This window comes from Anolis carolinensis, chromosome 6 (assembly GCF_035594765.1).
Source record: "Anolis carolinensis isolate JA03-04 chromosome 6, rAnoCar3.1.pri, whole genome shotgun sequence".
Taxonomy (NCBI): domain Eukaryota; kingdom Metazoa; phylum Chordata; class Lepidosauria; order Squamata; family Dactyloidae; genus Anolis; species Anolis carolinensis.
In genome coordinates this window covers 23,263,343-23,282,502 of record NC_085846.1, presented here as the reverse complement: position 1 = coordinate 23,282,502, position 19,160 = coordinate 23,263,343, and the positions used below count along the sequence as shown (strand labels likewise).

The 19,160-nt window shown below is 40.6% G+C and overlaps 1 protein-coding gene across 2 annotated transcripts; it reads left to right on the top strand.

Annotated features, from left to right (window-relative positions):
• Positions 1–8,093: 8,093 nt before the first annotated feature.
• Positions 8,094–18,972, top strand: nosip (nitric oxide synthase interacting protein). Of its 2 annotated transcripts, none has more exons than XM_008113618.3 (9): positions 8,094–8,220; positions 11,696–11,816; positions 13,268–13,373; positions 13,566–13,647; positions 14,851–14,992; positions 15,304–15,410; positions 16,812–16,999; positions 17,131–17,239; positions 18,743–18,972. In XM_008113618.3, exons 2-9 carry the CDS (start codon positions 11,747–11,749, stop codon positions 18,812–18,814), a joined length of 876 nt encoding a protein of 291 aa, XP_008111825.2. In that variant the 5' UTR covers positions 8,094–8,220; positions 11,696–11,746; the 3' UTR covers positions 18,815–18,972. The 2 variants fall into 2 exon arrangements, with proteins under 2 accessions (XP_008111825.2, XP_003222746.2); XM_003222698.3 differs by having other exon boundaries at positions 8,155–8,292.
• Positions 18,973–19,160: the final 188 nt, after the last annotated feature.

Here is a 19,160-nt window from a genome sequence, read left to right as displayed (position 1 = left end):
CTCGAAAGAAAGCCTGCGGCATTCACAGGAAACAGACAGCCCACGGTTTGAGAGAGTTCCCCAATTGCTCTGAAGCACTCTCATCCTTACAAACACATCATTAAGTCCCAGATTTCAAAACACATCCCAGGGCTCAAGCCTTGAGCGAGGTGACTCAAAGCAGCCCTGTCTCTCTACGTTCTTCACTTTCTGAAGCTTAGGGACAGTTAGGCTGGATCTACATTGCCCTATGTCTCAGGATCTGATCCGGACTGTGGTGGAGGCTCCTTCTTTGGAGGCTTTTAAGCAGAGGCTGGATGGCCATCTGTCGGGGGTGCTTTGAATGCGATTTCCTGCTTCTTGGCAGGGGGTTAGACTGGATAGCCCATGAGGTCTCTTCCAACTCTACTATTCTATGATTCTATGATTCCAGACGATCTGCTTTGGATTGGATTATATGAGCCTATCTATAATGGAGGAAGGCAGGGAGTCTCAGAAAAACATCTATTTCTGTTTTATTGACTAAAACAGGCTTTATTCTAAAACTTTTACTGTGTGGATCATAATAAATTGTGGCAAGTTCTTTGTGGTATGGGGATACCAAGTCACCTAGGAGCCTCTGATGGCCTAGGGGAGAAAAGCCTCATGACTTGAAGGTTGGGTTGCTGACCTGAAAGCTGCCAGGTTCGAATCCCACCTGGGGAGAGTGTGGATGAGTTCCCTCTTTCAGCTCCAGCTCCATGTGGGGACATGAGAGAAGCCTCCCACAAGGATGGTAAAACATCAAAATATCTGGGCGTCCCCTGGGTAACGTTCTTGCAGACGGCCAATTCTCTCACTCCAGAAGCAAATCCAATTGCTCCTGACACGAAAAAAATAAAATAAAAACCAAGTCACCTTGTCTGTCTCCTGAGAAATCTGTGTAACAACCAAGTAGCAGCAATAAGGACAGACCATGAAACAACAGACTGGTTCAAGATTGGGAAAGGAGTACAGCAGGGCTGTATACTCCCACCCTACCTATTTGACTTGTATGCAGAACACATCATGCCTAGTGCGGGGCATGATGAATCCATTGCTGGAGTTAAAATTGCTGGAAGAAACATAACAACCTTAGATATGCAGATGATACCTCTTTGATGGCTGAAAGCAAGGAGGAGCCGAGGAGCCTTATAACCAAGGTGAAAGAAAAAAGTGCAAAAGCTGAGTTGCAGTTAAACATAATAAAACCAAGACTGTGGCAATCAGATGGATTGATAACTGGCAAATAGAGGGAGAAAACGTGAAGGCAGTGACAGACTATATTTCTAGGAGCAAAGATTACTGCAGACAGACTGCAGCCACTAAATCAGAAGACGTTTACTCCTTGGGAGGAGAGCAATGACCAATCTCAATAAAATAGTGAAGAGTAGAGACATCACACTGGCAACAAAGGTCCACATAGTTAAAGCAATGGTATTCCCCGTAGTAACCTATGGATGCGAGAGCTGGACCATAAGGAAGGCTGAGCGAAGGAAGATAGACGCTTTTGAACTGTGGTATTGGAGGAAGATTCTGAGAGTGCCTTGGACCGCAAGAAGATCCAACCAGTCCATTCTCCAGGAAATAATGCCTGACTGCTCACTGGAGGGAAGGATATTAGAGGCAAAGATGAAGTATTTTGGCCACATCATGAGAAGACAGGAAAGCTTGGAGAAGATACTGATGCTGGGGAAAATGGAAGGAAAAAGGAAGAGGGGCCGACCAAGGGCAAGATGAATGGATGTTATCCTTGAAGTGACTGGCTTTGGTCACCTTCGATCACACTTGGAGGTGCTGGGGGTGTTGATGGCCGGCAGGGAGTTCTGGCGTGGGCCGGTCCATGAGGTCACAAAGAGTCGGAAGTGACTGAATTAATAAACATCAACAAAACACACTGATAGATAATCTGGGATAAACAGATAATCTAGGATCTATGGCAGTGTGGACTCAGATAACCCAGTTCAAAGCAAATATTGTGGGTTATTCTGCCTTGATATTCTGGATTATATGGCTGTGTGGAAGGGCTCAGAGTTATAGTCCAAAGGTAACTTTCACAAGTGCTGATAAACCTGTTTAAGAATTGCAACAGGTGTACGATTTGCCTAAGGCTGAGAATTTACAGCATCCAAACTCAATGAGGAAATGTTTTGTTGGGCTGAAAATATTGAGGGGGTAGTCTAAGGTCTGGGCGATTAATGAGCTTGTGTAAATTGTGATCGTATGACTGTGTGATAATAACTGTTACAGAGTTGGTTTATGATTAGAAATAGGGAGGTTCCTTCTACACTGCCATATAAAATACACATTATCTGCTTTGAACTGGATTATATGGCAGTATAGACTAAGATAATACGGCCCAAATCAGATAATGTAGATTATCTGCTTTGATAACCTGGATTATCTGGCAGTGTAGAAGGGGCCTGAGGCAGCCACTGTTGTAGGAGAGAGTATGGGCCATTCTACACTGCCATGTAATCCAGAATATTTAGTCAGATAATCCACATTATCTGCTTTGAACTGGATTATCTGACAGATAATCCAGTTAAAAGCAGATAATCCAGATTTTATACAGCTGTGTAGAAGGGGCCTATGTGTGCTATTCAGCCCCCTTCTACACGGCTATATAAAATCCAGATTATCTGCTTTGATATGGATCACATAGAAGTGTAGATGGGCTCACTGTTTGCTTGGTGTCTTATTCAGGGTGTCCCAAAATTCTCCACAAATAAGAAAAAATAATAAACTCATATTATAGTTTATATCATAATGGGTGGGGAGAAGACTGTGTGTGTGTGTGTGTGTGCATGTGTGTGCGCGTGTAGAAAGAGATGGGCAACATGTAGAGGATATTTTGTAATGAATATTTTGCAAATAAAAGTATATTTAGCTACAATTTCCCATTTCCAGTATGTATGGCAACTTTTGGGACACCCTGTATATTTACAAAATATCCTCTACATCTTGGCCACCTCTGTATACTGTAATAAGGAATCATGATTAAGAGTCCAGTCCAGTCCAGTCCAGGCAGCCAGCTTTTATATACAGTATGTAGATGACAGGTAAAGACACGAGACATAGCATTTTTTTGGGGCCCAGCCCTGAATGTAAATATTGTTAATACTGCTAAGGACAGTATCTAGAAAGACAGGTGTATTATTTCCCTGTGATACATTGAGTCGGGGTTCTTGGATACCTCCGTTAGAAATCTTATATTGTAAAAATAGTATAAACAAAATTGATGCGACTCAAAGACTGGAAAGTCTGTCGCAATGACACATTGCTTTTCTTCCCAATTTGCTGGTGGTTTCAGTCTTTTAGGATGATACGGGTTAAGGGAATCACCTGACCCTCATTTGTCCACTTCCTCATATCTGTGTTACTGAAACCAAATATTGCCTTTTAGTTTTCTGTTTACCAAAGAAGGTCATAACCTTCTACTCTCCATAGCTTGAGATTTCATACCAGCATAATTAGTTCCCCCCCCCCCCCCCTTTCCCACATTTATGTTTAGTGTCTTGGCAGAAGTAAAGATTCCTTAGATCTGTCTTTTCTGAGCTTGTGCCTCTCTTTCCATCCATAGTTGGGATCTTAATGTTTGCTTATGGACCGTACCTCCATATCCACAGATTAAACTATCCACAACTTGAAAATATTAATTAAAAAAATACCAAAAATGAACCTTGATTTTGCAATTTTATTTCAGGGACACAATTTTACTACTTCGTTTATATATGGCACCCACGTATTTTGGTAGCCACAGCGGGCTCTTGAAACCAAAGTTCAATGGATACCAAGTTTAAGTTTTCATGCTGTGCTGAGATTCTATAAAAAGAAGTACAATTCAGCATTGCATTGATTCCCTTTTTCTTCTAGTTCGGTGATTCCATTCTGTTTCAGGAAACGAAACCAGGCTTCTCTGTTCAAATATACTGCTGGTGATAATGGGAGAGTCGAGATTACACAATTATACCACTTTGATATCTGGGTTGCTGTGAGTTTTCCAGGCTATATGGTCATGTTTGAGAAGCATTCTCTCCTGATGCTTTGCCCACATCTATGGCAGGCATCCTCAGAGGTTGTGAGGTATATTGGAAACTAGGCAAGTGGGGTTTATATATCTGTGGAATGGCCATGGTTGGAGAAAGAACTCTTGTCAGCTGGAGGCAAGTGTGAATGTTACAATTGATAAGCATTGAATAGCCTTGGAGCTTCAAAGTCTGGCTGCTTCCTGCCTGGGGGAATTCTCTTTTGGGAGATGGTTAGCTAGCTCTGATTGTTTTTGAGTTTTGTTCTTTATTTACTGTCCTGATTCTAGAGTTTTTTAAAATATTGATAGCTAGATTTTGTTCATTTTCATGTTTTCCTCTGTTCTGTTGAAATTGTCCACATGCTTGTGGATTTCAATGGCTAACATCTTGCAATTAAGGATTCCCCTAGGCAGGAAGCAGCCAGACCTTGAATCTGAAAGTCTACTCAATACTAATCAAGGTGGCCAATTGCACTATTCACACTTGCCTCAAACAGACAAGTGTTCTTTCTCCCACCTTGGACATTTCACAGATATATAAACCCCACTTGCCTAGTTTCCAACAGACCTCACAACCTCTGAGGATGCCTGCCATAGATGCGGGTGAAACGTCAGGAAAGAATGCTTCTGGAACATGGCCATACAGCCCAGAAAACTCACAGCAACACAGTGATTCCAGCCATGAAAGCCTTCGACAACACAAAGAACAGTGAATATTGCACTTGGCAAGCTTGATTTGCATTGAATAATCTGGCAGTTTCAAAACGTGACTGTTTTTTATCTGGGGGAATTCTTTGTTGGGAGGTGTTAGCTGGTTCTTGTCTAGAATTCTTGTTTTTGAGTGTTGTTCTTTATTTATTGACCTGATTTTAGAGGGTTTTTAAAATACTGGTAGCCAGGTTTTCTTCATTCTCATGGTTTCCTCCTTTCTGTTGAAATTGTCCACATGCTTGTGGATTTTAACGGTTTCTCTGTATAGTCTGACATGATAGTTGTGAGAGTAGTCGAGCATTTTTGTATTCTCAAATAATATACTGTGATCAGGCTGGTTCAAGTGCTCTGCTATGGCTGACTTTTCTGATCGAATTAGTCTGTGGTGCGTTTCGTGTTTCTTGATTCGTGTTTGGGCAATGCTGCTGCATTTGGTGGTCCCTGTGTAGACTTGTCCACAGCAGCATGGTATACGGTAGATTCCTGGAGAGGGGAGAGGATCCATCTTGTTCTTTGCTGAATGTAGCATTTGTTGGATTTTCTTGGTGGGTCTGTAGATAGTTTGTAGGTTGTGTTTCTTCATCAGCTTCCCTATACGGTCGGTGGATTGTTGGATTTTCTTAGTGGGAACCACTAACCATCAAGGGAACCACTGACCACAGAAGCTGATGAAGAAACACAACCTACAAACTATCTACAGACACACAAATCAAAGCACCTCCCACAGATGGCCACCCAGTCTTTGTAACAACAACAACAACAACAACAACAACAGAAGTAACAACAGCAACCCCATGGGCCATCCAGTCAAACCCCATTCTGCTGTTGTCGACCGCGTTTTAGGGGATCGGGGCCCTTAAGGAGAGACCCGATCCAGTCCTGAGAGAACGGACCTTGGCGGAGCCAATAGGAAAATATGAGCCGCAATACAACCTGAAGCCGAAATGAAGAAGGTCCACCAAAGTTGAAGGAAAATCCGCCAAGGAGTCTTTATTGAGCAATTCAGCTGAAGAGGACTCTAGTAGCGATCATTCGGTCTACTAGGGTACCATACAATCAAAATAAAGCCATACTTATACAAAATTTCAGTCTGACAACCCTTTGAATTTCCCGCCCTGCTTCCCCGCCTATCTGATCGTTGATAGGCTAGAAGGTTGAACGAGGCGGGCTTTCGTTTCCCGCCTCGCTTCATTGGCCCAATAGGAAGCTGCCTTACGTCTCTACTAGGTCCAATCAGGAGAGAGAAGGCGGGAATTAGTGAAACAATGAGGTGATGGGGACAGGAACCAGAGGATTAAATCCTGCTAGACTGATTTCTAAAGGGTGCTTAATTTATTAATGGCAGCAATCAAGGGTGTCCGGGTTTCTGTCACGTATACAGATTTTAGATATGCCTTGGGGTGTCAGAGATGGAAGCAAAGATGGGTGGTGATGAGCCATATCGACAGGCTCTGCAGGGCGCCTTCCTGAGGTGTCCTGGTTTTTCCTTTGGGTGAGATATGACAATGTTTGCCTTGGGGCGAATCACCTTTAGGTCAGCAAACTCCGAATTCGGCGACTCAAGCCCTATATTGTCCATGCAATTTGAATTTGATTGGATTTAGCGGTGGCAGATTATCCTTTTGTTTTTGGGAAAGGAAGCCTGGGTCATAGGAAATGGGATAAGTTCTGGGGTTCAGGTTGAGTTCAAAATATTTCCTATTTGATTTCATGATTTGACAATTATATGAAATAAAATGAAAAATAAAATAAAGTTGGAATATAAACCATGCTGGGAAAAATACATATTTTCCGGGGATTCCAAAGACTACAAATACATATAGGCAGATAGATAGATTTCATGGAAATAAGGGAGAATTCATAAAAGTGAGTTACATTTCATAAAGGGGAATCATGAATGATATAAACAATTGAAAATATTTGATAAGAACGAAGTTCATAACATCTGGAGAACCCAGCATGGAAATTCATAAAAGTGGAGTTTTAGCAGCATGATTTTACAATTCATGAAGTTGTTATCTCTTGCCTCAGGCTAAAAGGTCAAACACCTTTTGTGCAGAGAGTCACAGTAAACTCCAGTAAAAAATCTCAATCACCTTCTACTATAAATATATGGAATATAGAACATAAAGTCTTGATTTTTGAACTATCTTTTACAAAGTCCTGGGGGGGGGGGTGGTCACCTCGATCACACTGCCATGCAAGAAAAGTACAAAGCAACAACAACAGTAATAATAAAAACAACCACCCCAGGGACCATCCAGTCTTACTCTACAGTAGAGTCTCACTTATCCAACATTCACTTATCCAACCTTCTGGATTATCCAACGCATGTTTGTAGTCAATGTTTTCAATAGATCGTAATATTTGGTGCTAAATTCGTAAATTACTACATAGCATTACTGCATACTGAACTAGTTTTTCTGTCAAATTTGTTGTCTAACATGATGTTTTGGTGCTTCATTTGTAAAATCATAATCTAATTTGATGTTTAATGGGTTTTTCCTTAATCTCTCCTTATTATCCAACATATTCACTTATCCAGTGTTCTGCCGGCCCGTTTATATTGGATAAGTGAGACTCTACTGTATTTTGCTCTGCGCAATTATACAAGACAGTGATTCAGAGCTGGGTTTATGGTCTGTTTGTATTGAAAAGTAGTGTATTTCAGGCCGACATCCAGAGATAGCGAACTGTTGCCGTGACTAATTCACATGAATTATGTAATGCTGCAGCGGTTGGTTTTCTTTTTCTTCCTGGTTTCTCTTTTGTGATTCTATCAACCTCGTAGACATGCTTAATCTATGCTTAAAGTGAAGTCAGCATTTAAAAAACAACAAATCTGGATGTTCCTGCCTAGCAGCAAAATGGAAATAAATACAGAACATAAGAACCTGCAACGTTTTGCAGACTGCACTATGGATAATTCTGTATGTTTCTGCCATCATGCCATGCCATTGTTGTGTGCCTTCAAACAGTTTCAGACATCATAGGTTCTCCTTAGGGTGGGCATGGGCAAACTTGGGCCCTCCAGGTGTTTTGGACTTCAACTCCCACAAGTCCTAACAGCCTCAGGCCCCTTCCTTTTACCCCTCAGCCGCTTAAGCGGCTGAGGGGTAAAAGGAAGGGGCCTGAGGCTGTTAGGACTTGTGGGAGTTGAAGTCCAAAACACCTGGAGGGCCCAAGTTTGCCTATGCCTGATCTACACTGTAGAAATAATGCAGCTTGACACCACTATAACTGCCATGGCTCAATGCTATGGACTTTGTTCAAGACCAGGGCCTCTCTGTTCCTGTTGAGGAATTCAAACAATGGTCCTAAATGCCTTTTTTCTGCCTAGGAACTTTAGGAGCCCGGCCCTTTTGTTCTCAGCTCTTTGTTTCCTTAGCAACGGGGATTCTGCAAAGGCTCAAGCCAGACAGAGACAACATCAGCGCGCTCCCGGAAGTTATTCACTTCCTGCTTCCGCCTCTTCTGGAGAGGTAAGGGCCTGCCAACAGAAGAACTGGCCGTGCTTTTTGTAAAGTTTATTATTTATCCGTGAGCATTAACAGGTGAGCATTCAGGGATATTGTACAGGAAGCGTAGTAGCCAGTGTGTGTTACTTGATATAAGAGAAAGGAATGTAGAAACTTATTAAATATGTCATTTCTAAAAGGCTAGTTAATATTTTTAGGGTGGATTTAATTATTATGTTGTGGCAGAGAATGATCTCCTTGAGTGATGGAATAGCAAAGTGATTTATTAGACAATATGAGCATCTATATCAGTGGTTCTCAACCTTTGGGTCCCCAGATGTTTTGGCCTTCAACTCCCAGAAATCCTAACAGCTGGTAAACTGGCAGGGATTTCTGGGAGTTGTAGGCCAAGACCACTTGCTCTATATAAATGCCGTGTTTCCCCAAAAATAAGACAGTGTCTTATATTAATTTTTGCTCCCAAAGATGCTCTAGATCTTATTTTCAGGGGATGTCTTACTTTTCCATGAAGAATAATTCACATTTATTGTTGAACAAAAAATGAACTTTATTATATACTGTACAGTAGTTGTCATCATAAACCAGCATAACCAGACAAACTGTGAATCCTATCAAGAATTTCTTGTTACTACCAATATTTCCATGTACTTTATGGTATGTACATTTACCGATCCTGCATGCTCTGGTGTTCTGTTCGCGGGCATGCTTCCAAACAAAAACTTTGCTAGGTTTTACTTTCAGGGGAGGCCTTATATTTAGCAATTCAGCAAAACCTCTGGGGATGTCTTATTTTAGGGAAAACAGGGTACATGTAAGGAAACCCCTCTGAATTCAGTGGTGCAATGGGTTAAACTCTTGTGGAGGCAGGACTGCTGACTGAAAGATCAGTGGGTTCGAATCCGGGGAACAGGGTGGGCTCCCTCTGTCAGCTCCAGTTCCCCGGGTGGGGACATGAGAGAAGCTTCCCACAAACATCTGGGCATCCCCTGGGCAACGTCCTTGCAGATGGCCAATTCTCTCACACTAGAAGCGACTTGCAGTTTCTCAAGTCGCTCCTGACACACACACACACACACACACACACACACACAAAATGGAAGTCATTTTAAATTTCAGACAGATTACACTATGTAACATACTTTTTGTTTCTGGATTATAACTGCCATTTCCTAATTGGTTATATCATAAAAACATGAAAAAATGGATTAAACTGCAAAAACTTTGTTTTTCTAGGACATTCTGCAGCACATTTTGCTATAGATTTTCAATTAATATCTCATAGAGTCTCAAACAATTCCACATAGTTTGTGACAGCCACAAAAATGAAGTTTCTGGAGTATAGCAACTACTTTAAAAGTAAGCACCACCAATTAAACAGGAAGTGACACTTTCAAACCAGGAACAGAAAATGTTTTGAATTTTGTTACATATAATCTGTGGGATTTACAAAGGCACTCCAGTATGCCGTTTTCCAAATTACCATTTTTGGGAATGTCATGGAATCTTATTCTTCATTCAATAAGTAAAAAAAGCTATATTCAAAATGTGGAAATATGAGTTGCTTTATGAGAGTGATAGTGGTTACTTTTTTAAGCAGGTGTAGGCTGTTAGGAATTGTGGGAGTTGAAGTCCAAAACACCCAGAAGGCCCAAGTTTGCCTTTGCCTGCTCTATCTACCACCATTGGAATGTTAGCATAGTAAATCATACAAATTTGCATTCTTTTTAATGTTTATATGGCATGTTGTTAAGGAGTAACTGTTATATACATTAATACATTTAGTATTAAGCAGTAGGTTGAACAAGATAGGTTCTGTAGGTTTGTTCATAAGTTGAATTTGCAGGTAACTTGTAACAGGTACATTTTTAAGTATAACTCCAGCCAGAAATAGATAGATAAGTTTTGGATAGCATAAGGAAAAGTTGATATCCCTGTCGTGTTTGTTTTGCTGTCTGTGCCCCTGTTATGAAGATTTCACCTCATTTTCTGTCCCTGTGATATTGGGTTTTTGGAAAAAGGCTTGCTGTAGAAAAAAGTATTAGTGATAAAAAGCTTCCATGATAACTCTTTTAGGAGTGAATTGTCCTTCCAAGCAGTAGATTCCTCTCACTTTCTGTTGTCTCACCCCGTTCTTAATTTGGAGTCATTTATAAGACCGATGTTTGTAACTTGGGGACTGCCTGTAGTTGCTATGAGAGTATATACAAAATAATGAGGCCTTGTAGTTTAGCCTCTCTGTTTAGCACCTGCCTCTACATATTTGGACTTCAGTTCCTTTCTGTACCAGCAAGAATGGCCAGTGGTCATGAATGTAGAGCATTTTAGCCCCAAAGAGCCAGAGGATACCAAGTGGGAGAGAATGATACAGATCCTAGAGAAATGGCTAAATAAATATCCGCTAGGTGGCAGTCATAGACCGTCTAGGCCATTAAATAGAAGACTAACATATTTTTCAAGTGCGTCTGATCTTCCATTGTTAGCAGCATGGACTGTCATTAATGTGACCCCCTATTCAGGGAAAGGGGATTGCTAGATTCAGCTGCCATTTCCAAAATAAGGAGCTAGCATCTCTTAGAATGTAGCACACCTGACAATCTGGTTTCATTTCAATCATCTTATAAAAGTTGCTTTTAAGATTTCAGCCTCTGGATAAGGATAGGGTTTTTTTAAAAAAAAAATAATGGGTGGTGGTACACGGATGGGGGAGGGGGTGGAGAGTTCAGGGGAATTGTATACCAGTATTATGTGTATTCAGTTATCTTTAAATGTTTTTCTTTCTCTTATTCTGTATGCCATTAACTTAATAAAAACTTACTTTAAAAAGATTGAAACATCTGGAAACACCCAGCTACCCTGGCTCCTGGCCATTCTGGGTGACAGGATGAGAACAATTCTATGAGCTGTGGCTCCCAAAAAGGAACTTTTATAAGATAACCTGAAGAGATTGAATTGTAACTAAATGTGGCAGTGAAAGCGCCTGTCATTGTCTAGGCCTTAGAGCAGCTAGATAAAAGAATAGTGTAACATCCTGCTTAACATAGTGTGGCATATGTAATTTCAACAGGTATGGTTTGCCAAATAATAGTAAAGGAAGCTATGCCTGTTGAAAATCTCTGGTATGTGTAAATTTAAAGTCAAAAGGCTTATGGTCAGATTAGGTACAACTCCCCATGGTAGGTTTGAGAAATGATGAGGAAGATTAGGTGGAAAATAGATGAGGAGGTGTTTCTGTGGAACTTTCTGTACCATTCTTTTTTCTCAGGCTTCCAGCTTGATGGTAGACCAAAGGCCGGCAATTCTTTTTGGTTTTGGGTCATTGCTTTATGGGCATGCTGGCTGGTGATTCTGTGCGTTTTAAGTCCAAACATAGTTTATCACACTCTGGATTTTCCTAACATGCTTCTGGCTGTAGCATTCTGGCACCTTCTTCTTCCACTATGTTGGGTCAATCTTAATCAAAACATCTTCTTGTTTGAAGAAATGAAATAAAGATTACTGGTCTCTTCTTGGACTGGCCACCTAAGCCTCCATGACACGTCACGGGAAGAACTGCACAGCAGGAGCTGTCTATACTTACCATGAAAAGAAGAAAGACACAGGTGAGGAGGCCTCTTTCTGTAGCATTGTGGATTCAGATGGAAGCATGTGGGCAATACTGTTGGGGCAGGGGGAAGTCTTGTTTTGTGATAGCGGTAGGGAACTGTAGGCAATAATCCAAAAAGCAATACTGATTCAACATGAAAAAGAAATCTTGCCTGAGATTGAGGCAGACCTTGGAAATAATATTTTTCAGACTAAACGACAATGAGTCTTTTTGCACCTTAAAGATTAACTTATGCCAAATAACGTTTTTTGGTCTAAGAATTTTTTCCCCTGCAGCTAACGTGGTTCATTTCTTCCATTCCAAAGGACCACAATTCCGTAATCCTTGAGAACAGCCAATGACTGTGCTGCCTAGACAATTGTGGGAGTTGCAGTAAAAAAAACAACAACTTTGAAACCTTGAGAACATTAACTGTAAAATGGGGTTGAATACAAGCAGGAATGCTGAACATGGAAGTTCTGGACAGTGTTGAAGCTATTGAGTTGGCAGGGATGCCCTTAATGAAATCTATAAGCCCTGTAATGGCTTCCTGCAACTTCAGTCAATATCTTTCTCCCAATTGTAAAGTATTGTATAATAGTTAGAGTATGGTAAATATTACTTTATAGTCGTTAAGGGGGACATCAGCAATGGTAAAAAATGGGGCTACCCCTGCCTTCCCTGTAATTTTTCACTGTCATTATTTGCATAGCATGCCCCTCGATGGATTGTCACCTTGACGTGGTGAGGGGACTTGCGTGTTCCAGTGAACCTGCGGGCACAACCACGGGAGTCACACACTCCCAGGAGTGGCCACAGGGGAGGATCCAGACCAAGAACAATCCGAAGACCCAAAGACCTCAACGGCGGAGCAGGCGGAGGATAACATGGTACATGTTACAATGGCTGTGAAGGCGGAAGAAGGCTGCAACAGACTGAGAAGCCACTCTCGTTGTGTTAATCACACCACTGCTGGGACCTCAATCTGTGAAAACTGTGTGTTGACCAGCCGTGCACCGACCTCCACACATTAAAAAAAATCACGCACAGGCATCTTCCAAGAAATGAAGGACCATCATCCTCGAACTATGAGGGATCGCCTAAGTAAGTAAGCATGGGCATGAAGGTCAAAACTGGGTATCTATAAGTATAATTGTTTACAATTATACTAGGCCATGAGTGAACACCTATGATGATGATGATAATTGTTTATAATCATGTTACTATTCAGTTGCATTGAACACATCCTTTGGAGTGACTAACATTACTCAGATTTTAAAAAAGCTGTCAGTAGCAACAAGTTGCATTGTTTGAGTATGTGCCCCAACAGTCTAGTCTTTTTTGGGCAAGTATTCTACCAGTTTCTTTTTCTTTCTGGATTTATATAAGGCCAAGGGCATCCAATTAAAAAATACAATTTGTGTCAAAGTGGGCTTGCTGTAATTGTTCCCCTTTCTCTTTCCACAGCCGCCTCTGGATACGGCACACAGAATGTCCGTCTGAGCAAAGATGCGGTCAAGGACTTTGATTGCTGCTGTCTTTCTTTGCAGCCTTGCAAGGACCCCGTTGTGACGTAAATATCTAGTGGGGCCAACTGGATTTGTTACACTTGTACAGTATATGCCCTCTTAATACTTGTATTTGTAATAAAGCACTGGATTCCTAAACTCATATCATGATTGGGAGCTCCCAGTGTAGTAGAGGCCTGTGATGTTTAAAAGTAATTCTCTTAGTTCATTCTTTTCTTTTTCTTATTTCTCCCCAGCCCTGATGGATATCTGTATGAGAAAGAAGCCATCCTAGAGTACATTCTTCATCAGAAAAAAGAGATTGCTCGGCAAATGAAGGTACTAGAGAAAATGTTCAGTGTGCTATTCTGAGGGCTAAACAGGATTATTATATACATACTTATCTACAGGTTTTCTGTATGGAAAGGAAAGCACTGTACCAGTTTTTGAGAAAATTGTAGGACATGCAATTTGAGAAAGGAAAAGTGATAAACGGAATGGAAAGGAAAGGATAATTTATGGTGTATAGGCTTAGTCTTCATTAGCACACTCCCAGGGGTGGCTGTTCCCTTGGAGCTACGGTGAACCTGACAGTGAAATGGTTGAGGAGGACACTTGGTTCACTGTCACTTCTGAGAGCTAGAATCCACTAATAACATCTGGCCAGTTAAGTTTACAGGATTCAAATAAGTCTGTTCGAACATACTAACGAAAGTCTAGAACACTTTTCACCCCCTCTGCCCAGGTTGTACAAGTGTGCTATCAGAAAGTGATACCCTGGCACTTCTGGTGAAAGTACAAAAGGGTTTCTAATAGTTTGGTCTGTAGAAGGAGAAAGCAAACTGCCCTATTTGGTGAGTTTGGAATGTGTTTTCAGCACTTTGGGGATAGATCCGTTAGATATTGTGGAGGGACTTTGAGAGGGCGCCTCTTGCTTTGGTGGCTGCAAATGTGCATTTTGGGGTCCATCTGCTTGCTGTACTTTCCCATCCCTGCTGTAAAGGATAGTGACTTTTAGCAGCTAAGGTAGTCTGTCAATTCATTATCCAAGTAGGGCATATTTTCCTGATATAGTTATGCTGATGTCAGGTAGTGTGCCCCAGTCAGGTGTCCTTGGACCCGCTTCCTCCATTAGTGTTTGTTGTCCCCTAGGAACCATAATGCAACTTCTTCATCGGTTTCTTGTCAAGCTTCTCCTTTTAACCCAAATTTTCACAAGACATTTTATTCAGTAGACTATGAGCATTTCTGTTCTTTCTGCTATGTTCACACAAGAAGGCCTATTCTCTCCCTCTAGCTTTGTACTTATCCTCATTTTCTCTCTCTTATAAGATTGTAACAAGGAGTGAAGCATTTCTGTATTTATTTTTATTCTTTTTCTTTTGTAGCACTGGTATAATTAAATTTCTTAGTAATTTGCTCTATAGATTATACCAATATTAAGAATAGTATAGTAGGAATGGCGATTTTATCCATTGTGAGTCCTGATTTTGTGGAAAATATGGCGTCATACTTGTTGATGTCAGTGTTTTGTACTGACAGGCCTATGAGAAGCAGAAGAATGAGAAGAAGTTGGAGATGGCAGAGCTGAGCAAGGCTGCCAAAGAGTCCAAGGTGAAGAACTTCCTGGACAAAGAGCTGAGCATTGTCAGCAAGCCCCTCAACCCTTTTGATCAAAAGGCAGGTAAATGTTGACAAAGCAGAAGGCTGTGGGTCAGTACTGATAAAATTTTGAAACGTTTTGTCCTCTCTGTGTGCCGGTTATACAATTTTGTTTATTGCCTGTATTCAAAAGCAGGGACCCAAAAATTAGACAAATACCATCGTTTTTAATAGAAAAAGCCCCACATTTTAACTTTTGGCATTTTATAGGTGCTTTCAGTGTCGCTACTGCTACATGGATGCTTTTATATTACATGCCATTTCATGCCTCCATCTGATAGTTGAAAAGTGGTAGGTTTTCTTACACAGCTCCCTCTGTTCTGTGTATTACAGGAGATTCTGAGCCTGGACCCAGCAGTGAAGACAAAGACAAAAAACTTCCCAGCTTCTGGATTCCTTCGCTGACTCCTGAGGCCAAGACCAAAGTCATCCCCAAACCAGTGAGTCCCTTTGCCATTCCCTTCCCAGGCTCATTTATTGCCTGGTTTTCAATGCAAGGAAGGACAAGTTGTGTCCCTGCAGATGTTGGTTTACAGTTTTGTTAGCTGCATCTGATGTTGAAGCATGGTAAAAGTTGCACTTCAACATTATATGAAGGACTGTATGTTCCTATTTTTGTTCAAATGTGCCGTATCTGATTTGGCTGGCAGTTCTGGCTGTGGCATGATAGAAATTGTAGTTCAGCACATCTGGAGGGTGGCGACTTGCGACAAAATGCTATACTAACCTTGATTCAGAGGTGAAAGGTTTGATCCAGAAAGCCTTTAGTTTTCTCAAAAGTGCACAGGAAGCTCCTCACAGCTCCAGGTATGTGGACTGGAAAAATTCCCATGGTCTCATATTTTCTTGTGGAAGGTTTCTCATTTTTTAGAATATGCTGTCTCTTCTAATTAATTAGAGATAGAAAAGTTAAAGAACTAGCTTTTTCTCATTTTTTTTCCTTTTGTGAAGCGTGTCTGGGAATTTCATAAATACATACCATGTTGAGTATAAAAGCATTAGTAGTTTTGAGTGCAATTTTTTAAAAAATGTAAATATCATAAAGATATGTATTTTTGATCTTTCAATTCTTGAGATATTTACAACTAATCTAATAAAAAATTAAAGCTTTGAATTTCCCAGAATAGTTCCTCTGGTATCTGTCTGTACATTTCACCGAATCTTGAGTCACTTATTTTTGATTGACACAAATAAGATTGCATTTCCTAAACCATAATAACAGATCAATCCTAGATATATCTACTCAGAAGTATGTTCCACTGAGTTCCTAGGCATTGGTTGTAGGTATGTGGTTATAAGTTTGCGGTCTGCATGGGTGGTGATGATTTCTTTGGTTCAATGTAAATACTTGGGCAAGTGGAAAAACTACTTCTCTTTTATCTGAAGTGCATAAAAATATTATTGCATTGGTTTGTTTAAAAGTAATTTTCTTATATAAAATGTGAAATATTAAGCATCAGAAACATCTATTAGAAAATGTCTATTTTTTTCAGATTACACCCAATTCTCCACTGTTTGGATAAATCACATATTTTGACTGCTTCATTCTCTTAATATCTCCCCATACTTTTAAAGAATGTGACATAAATTCTTTGAACCTTGATATTTAAAATTGCAGTTACCAGGTTTACCCCCACAATTCATAGAGCTTATGTAACTTCATCTACATTTGAATGCTCTTTGTCAATTGGAGAGTAGCACTCTAAATATTTGATACACACACAGACCCTGCTCTGAGATTTATATTTTAGTGTTTCAATCCCCCAAACTTTACTCTTTTTTTCTCCCCCAAAAATCTATTAGTCTGTCCTCCTTAATTTGCCCTGATGTTGGTTTTCTAGGACAAGTGTGTGTACTGTCCCATGAGCAGGAAACCCCTGAAACTGAAGGATCTGACCCCAGTACACTTTACCCCTGTGGACTCCAGTGTGGATCGTGTGGGGCTGATCAACCGCCAAGACCGTTACGTCTGTGCTGTCACGCGGGACATGCTTGGAAACTCTGTTCCCTGTGCTGTACTCCGTCCATCGTGAGTCATGGGGCATTTCTAGATTTAGATTTTAGTGTGTAAAGTAGGGGATGGTGACCTCAAGGCCATACACTAAGTGTGGTAATTCATGTATTCTGTTTAGAATACGAAGCATGTCCTTTTTTTAACAGGGGCTCTGTGGTGACTCTAGAGTGTGTGGAGAAGCTCATCAAGAAGGACATGGTTGATCCGATGAATGGAGAGAAGCTGACTGACAAGGATATCATTGTCCTACAGCGGGTGAGAGCAACTTGTGTAACCCAGAGAACTTGTGTCCTTCCAATTGTTGTTTGACTCCAATTCAGTGCCTCCATGCCCTACTTTCTAAATAGAAAAGACCTCTCCAAGGGCTAAAATGCCTGTGGGAGGAGAACAGAAATATGGCATTATTGCCCCCTGGACTTTGAAAGGAGATTTTGAGCCTTAAACATGAGAAATATGTTGTTTATATAGGTTTCCAGGGTCCCATGCAGAACCAGTAATGCTTCTGAAGTCACGTAGTTGCCTAGACTTTTTAGTCTCAGAAATCATTTGTATATTGTATCCTACTGCAAAGGTTTCCGAAGATGCAGCTCTCCCATTACACCTTTGGAATAATGCTTCAAAGGCCTTGACACTGATTAAGGGCATGCTCCACACATGAAAGTTTACCTGTGTTGCTGCTGCTCACTTCTCCATCATGGAGTTTTCTTGGCAAGATTTTTTCACAAAGAGATTCTTTGCCTTCCTCTGAATCTGAGAGTGTGCAATTTGCCCAGTCACCCAATGGGTTTCAATGTTTACTAAGCTCTTTACTACTTTTGAGATGCTGTCTCTGTAGGGTAACTCTTTCATATAGCATAGTTACTTGTTTACATGAATCACGTGTTACTGGTGCTTTGAATCAGAGTAATGGATTATTCTGCATATCTTAATTGGCTTTTTAATCCATTTAGAGTAGTTATACCACATCCTTCAACTAAAAATGCTCCTAGAGTGGTTTACTAATACAGTAGAGTCTCACTTATCCAACATAAACGGGCCGGCAGAACGTTGGACAAGCGAATATGTTGGATAATAAGGAGGGATTAAGGAAAAGCCTATTAAACATCAAATTAGGTTATGATTTTACAAATTAAGCACCAAAACATCGCATTATACAACAAATTTGACAGAAAAAGTAGTTCAATACGCAGTAATGCTATGTAGTAATTACTGTATTTACGAATTTAGCACAAAAATATCACGATGTATTGAAAACATTGACTACAAAAATGCGTTGGATAATCCAGAATGTTGGATAAGTGAGACTCTACTGTAGTTAATATGACAGTTCCCTGGTTTCAGGCCTATAATTTAAGTCAGACATAACATACAAGGAAAAAAGTATATGGAAGTGGAGAAGAGGATAATGGCCAGCAGTTGCTGCCCACTCTTCTCTCTTTCAGAGCTCACATAAGCTGAAATATGGAGGGAGGACTTCTTACCAGCTGTTTGTCTGCCTAAGAGTCTGGAACAGTTCCTATTTTGTATTATAACTTCTAGAATCCCTCAGCCAATATAGCCAACGCTGGTTGGAGGGTGGTGTCATAGTAAAAAAGTAACCTTTCCAGGCTCTGAGAATAGTTGCAAATGTATTCAAGATCCAGGACAAGTCATTTTTTCAGTTAAACTTTGAACAAAACGTGTTTTCTAGAAGCATTGTAAAATAAAGCTAGCCATTGCCACCCAGTCTTGTCTCATTAGTATTTTCTCTTCTTTTAGGGTGGCACAGGATTTTCAGGTTCAGGTGTGGAACTGGAGGCCAAGAAGTCCCGTCCAGTTATGCAAGCTTAATGAGCTGAGACAACTATTCTGGCAGAAGAAAGGAGCCGTTCCTTTGCCTCTCTGTGCTGGTTACAATCTGCTTCCCCCAAATGGTATTTAGTGCATATAAACAGAAAGAGGTAGCAATAGTCTTCTGTAATGTTTGTAAATAAAAACTGGGTTTGTGATTCTCTGTGTATGAGACAATTTATTTTTGAAGTGGTTGAGTCCAGTTGGCTATCCTCCCTTTAATCTTGTATAACTAATTTTCAAGGGTTTGGTTTCTAAAGATATCTAGAGGCAAGTTTTTTTTTCAGTTCCAGTCCCAGCTCAGTGAGCATAACATTGTGTCCTGCATTTTGAAAGAGTTTGGAGA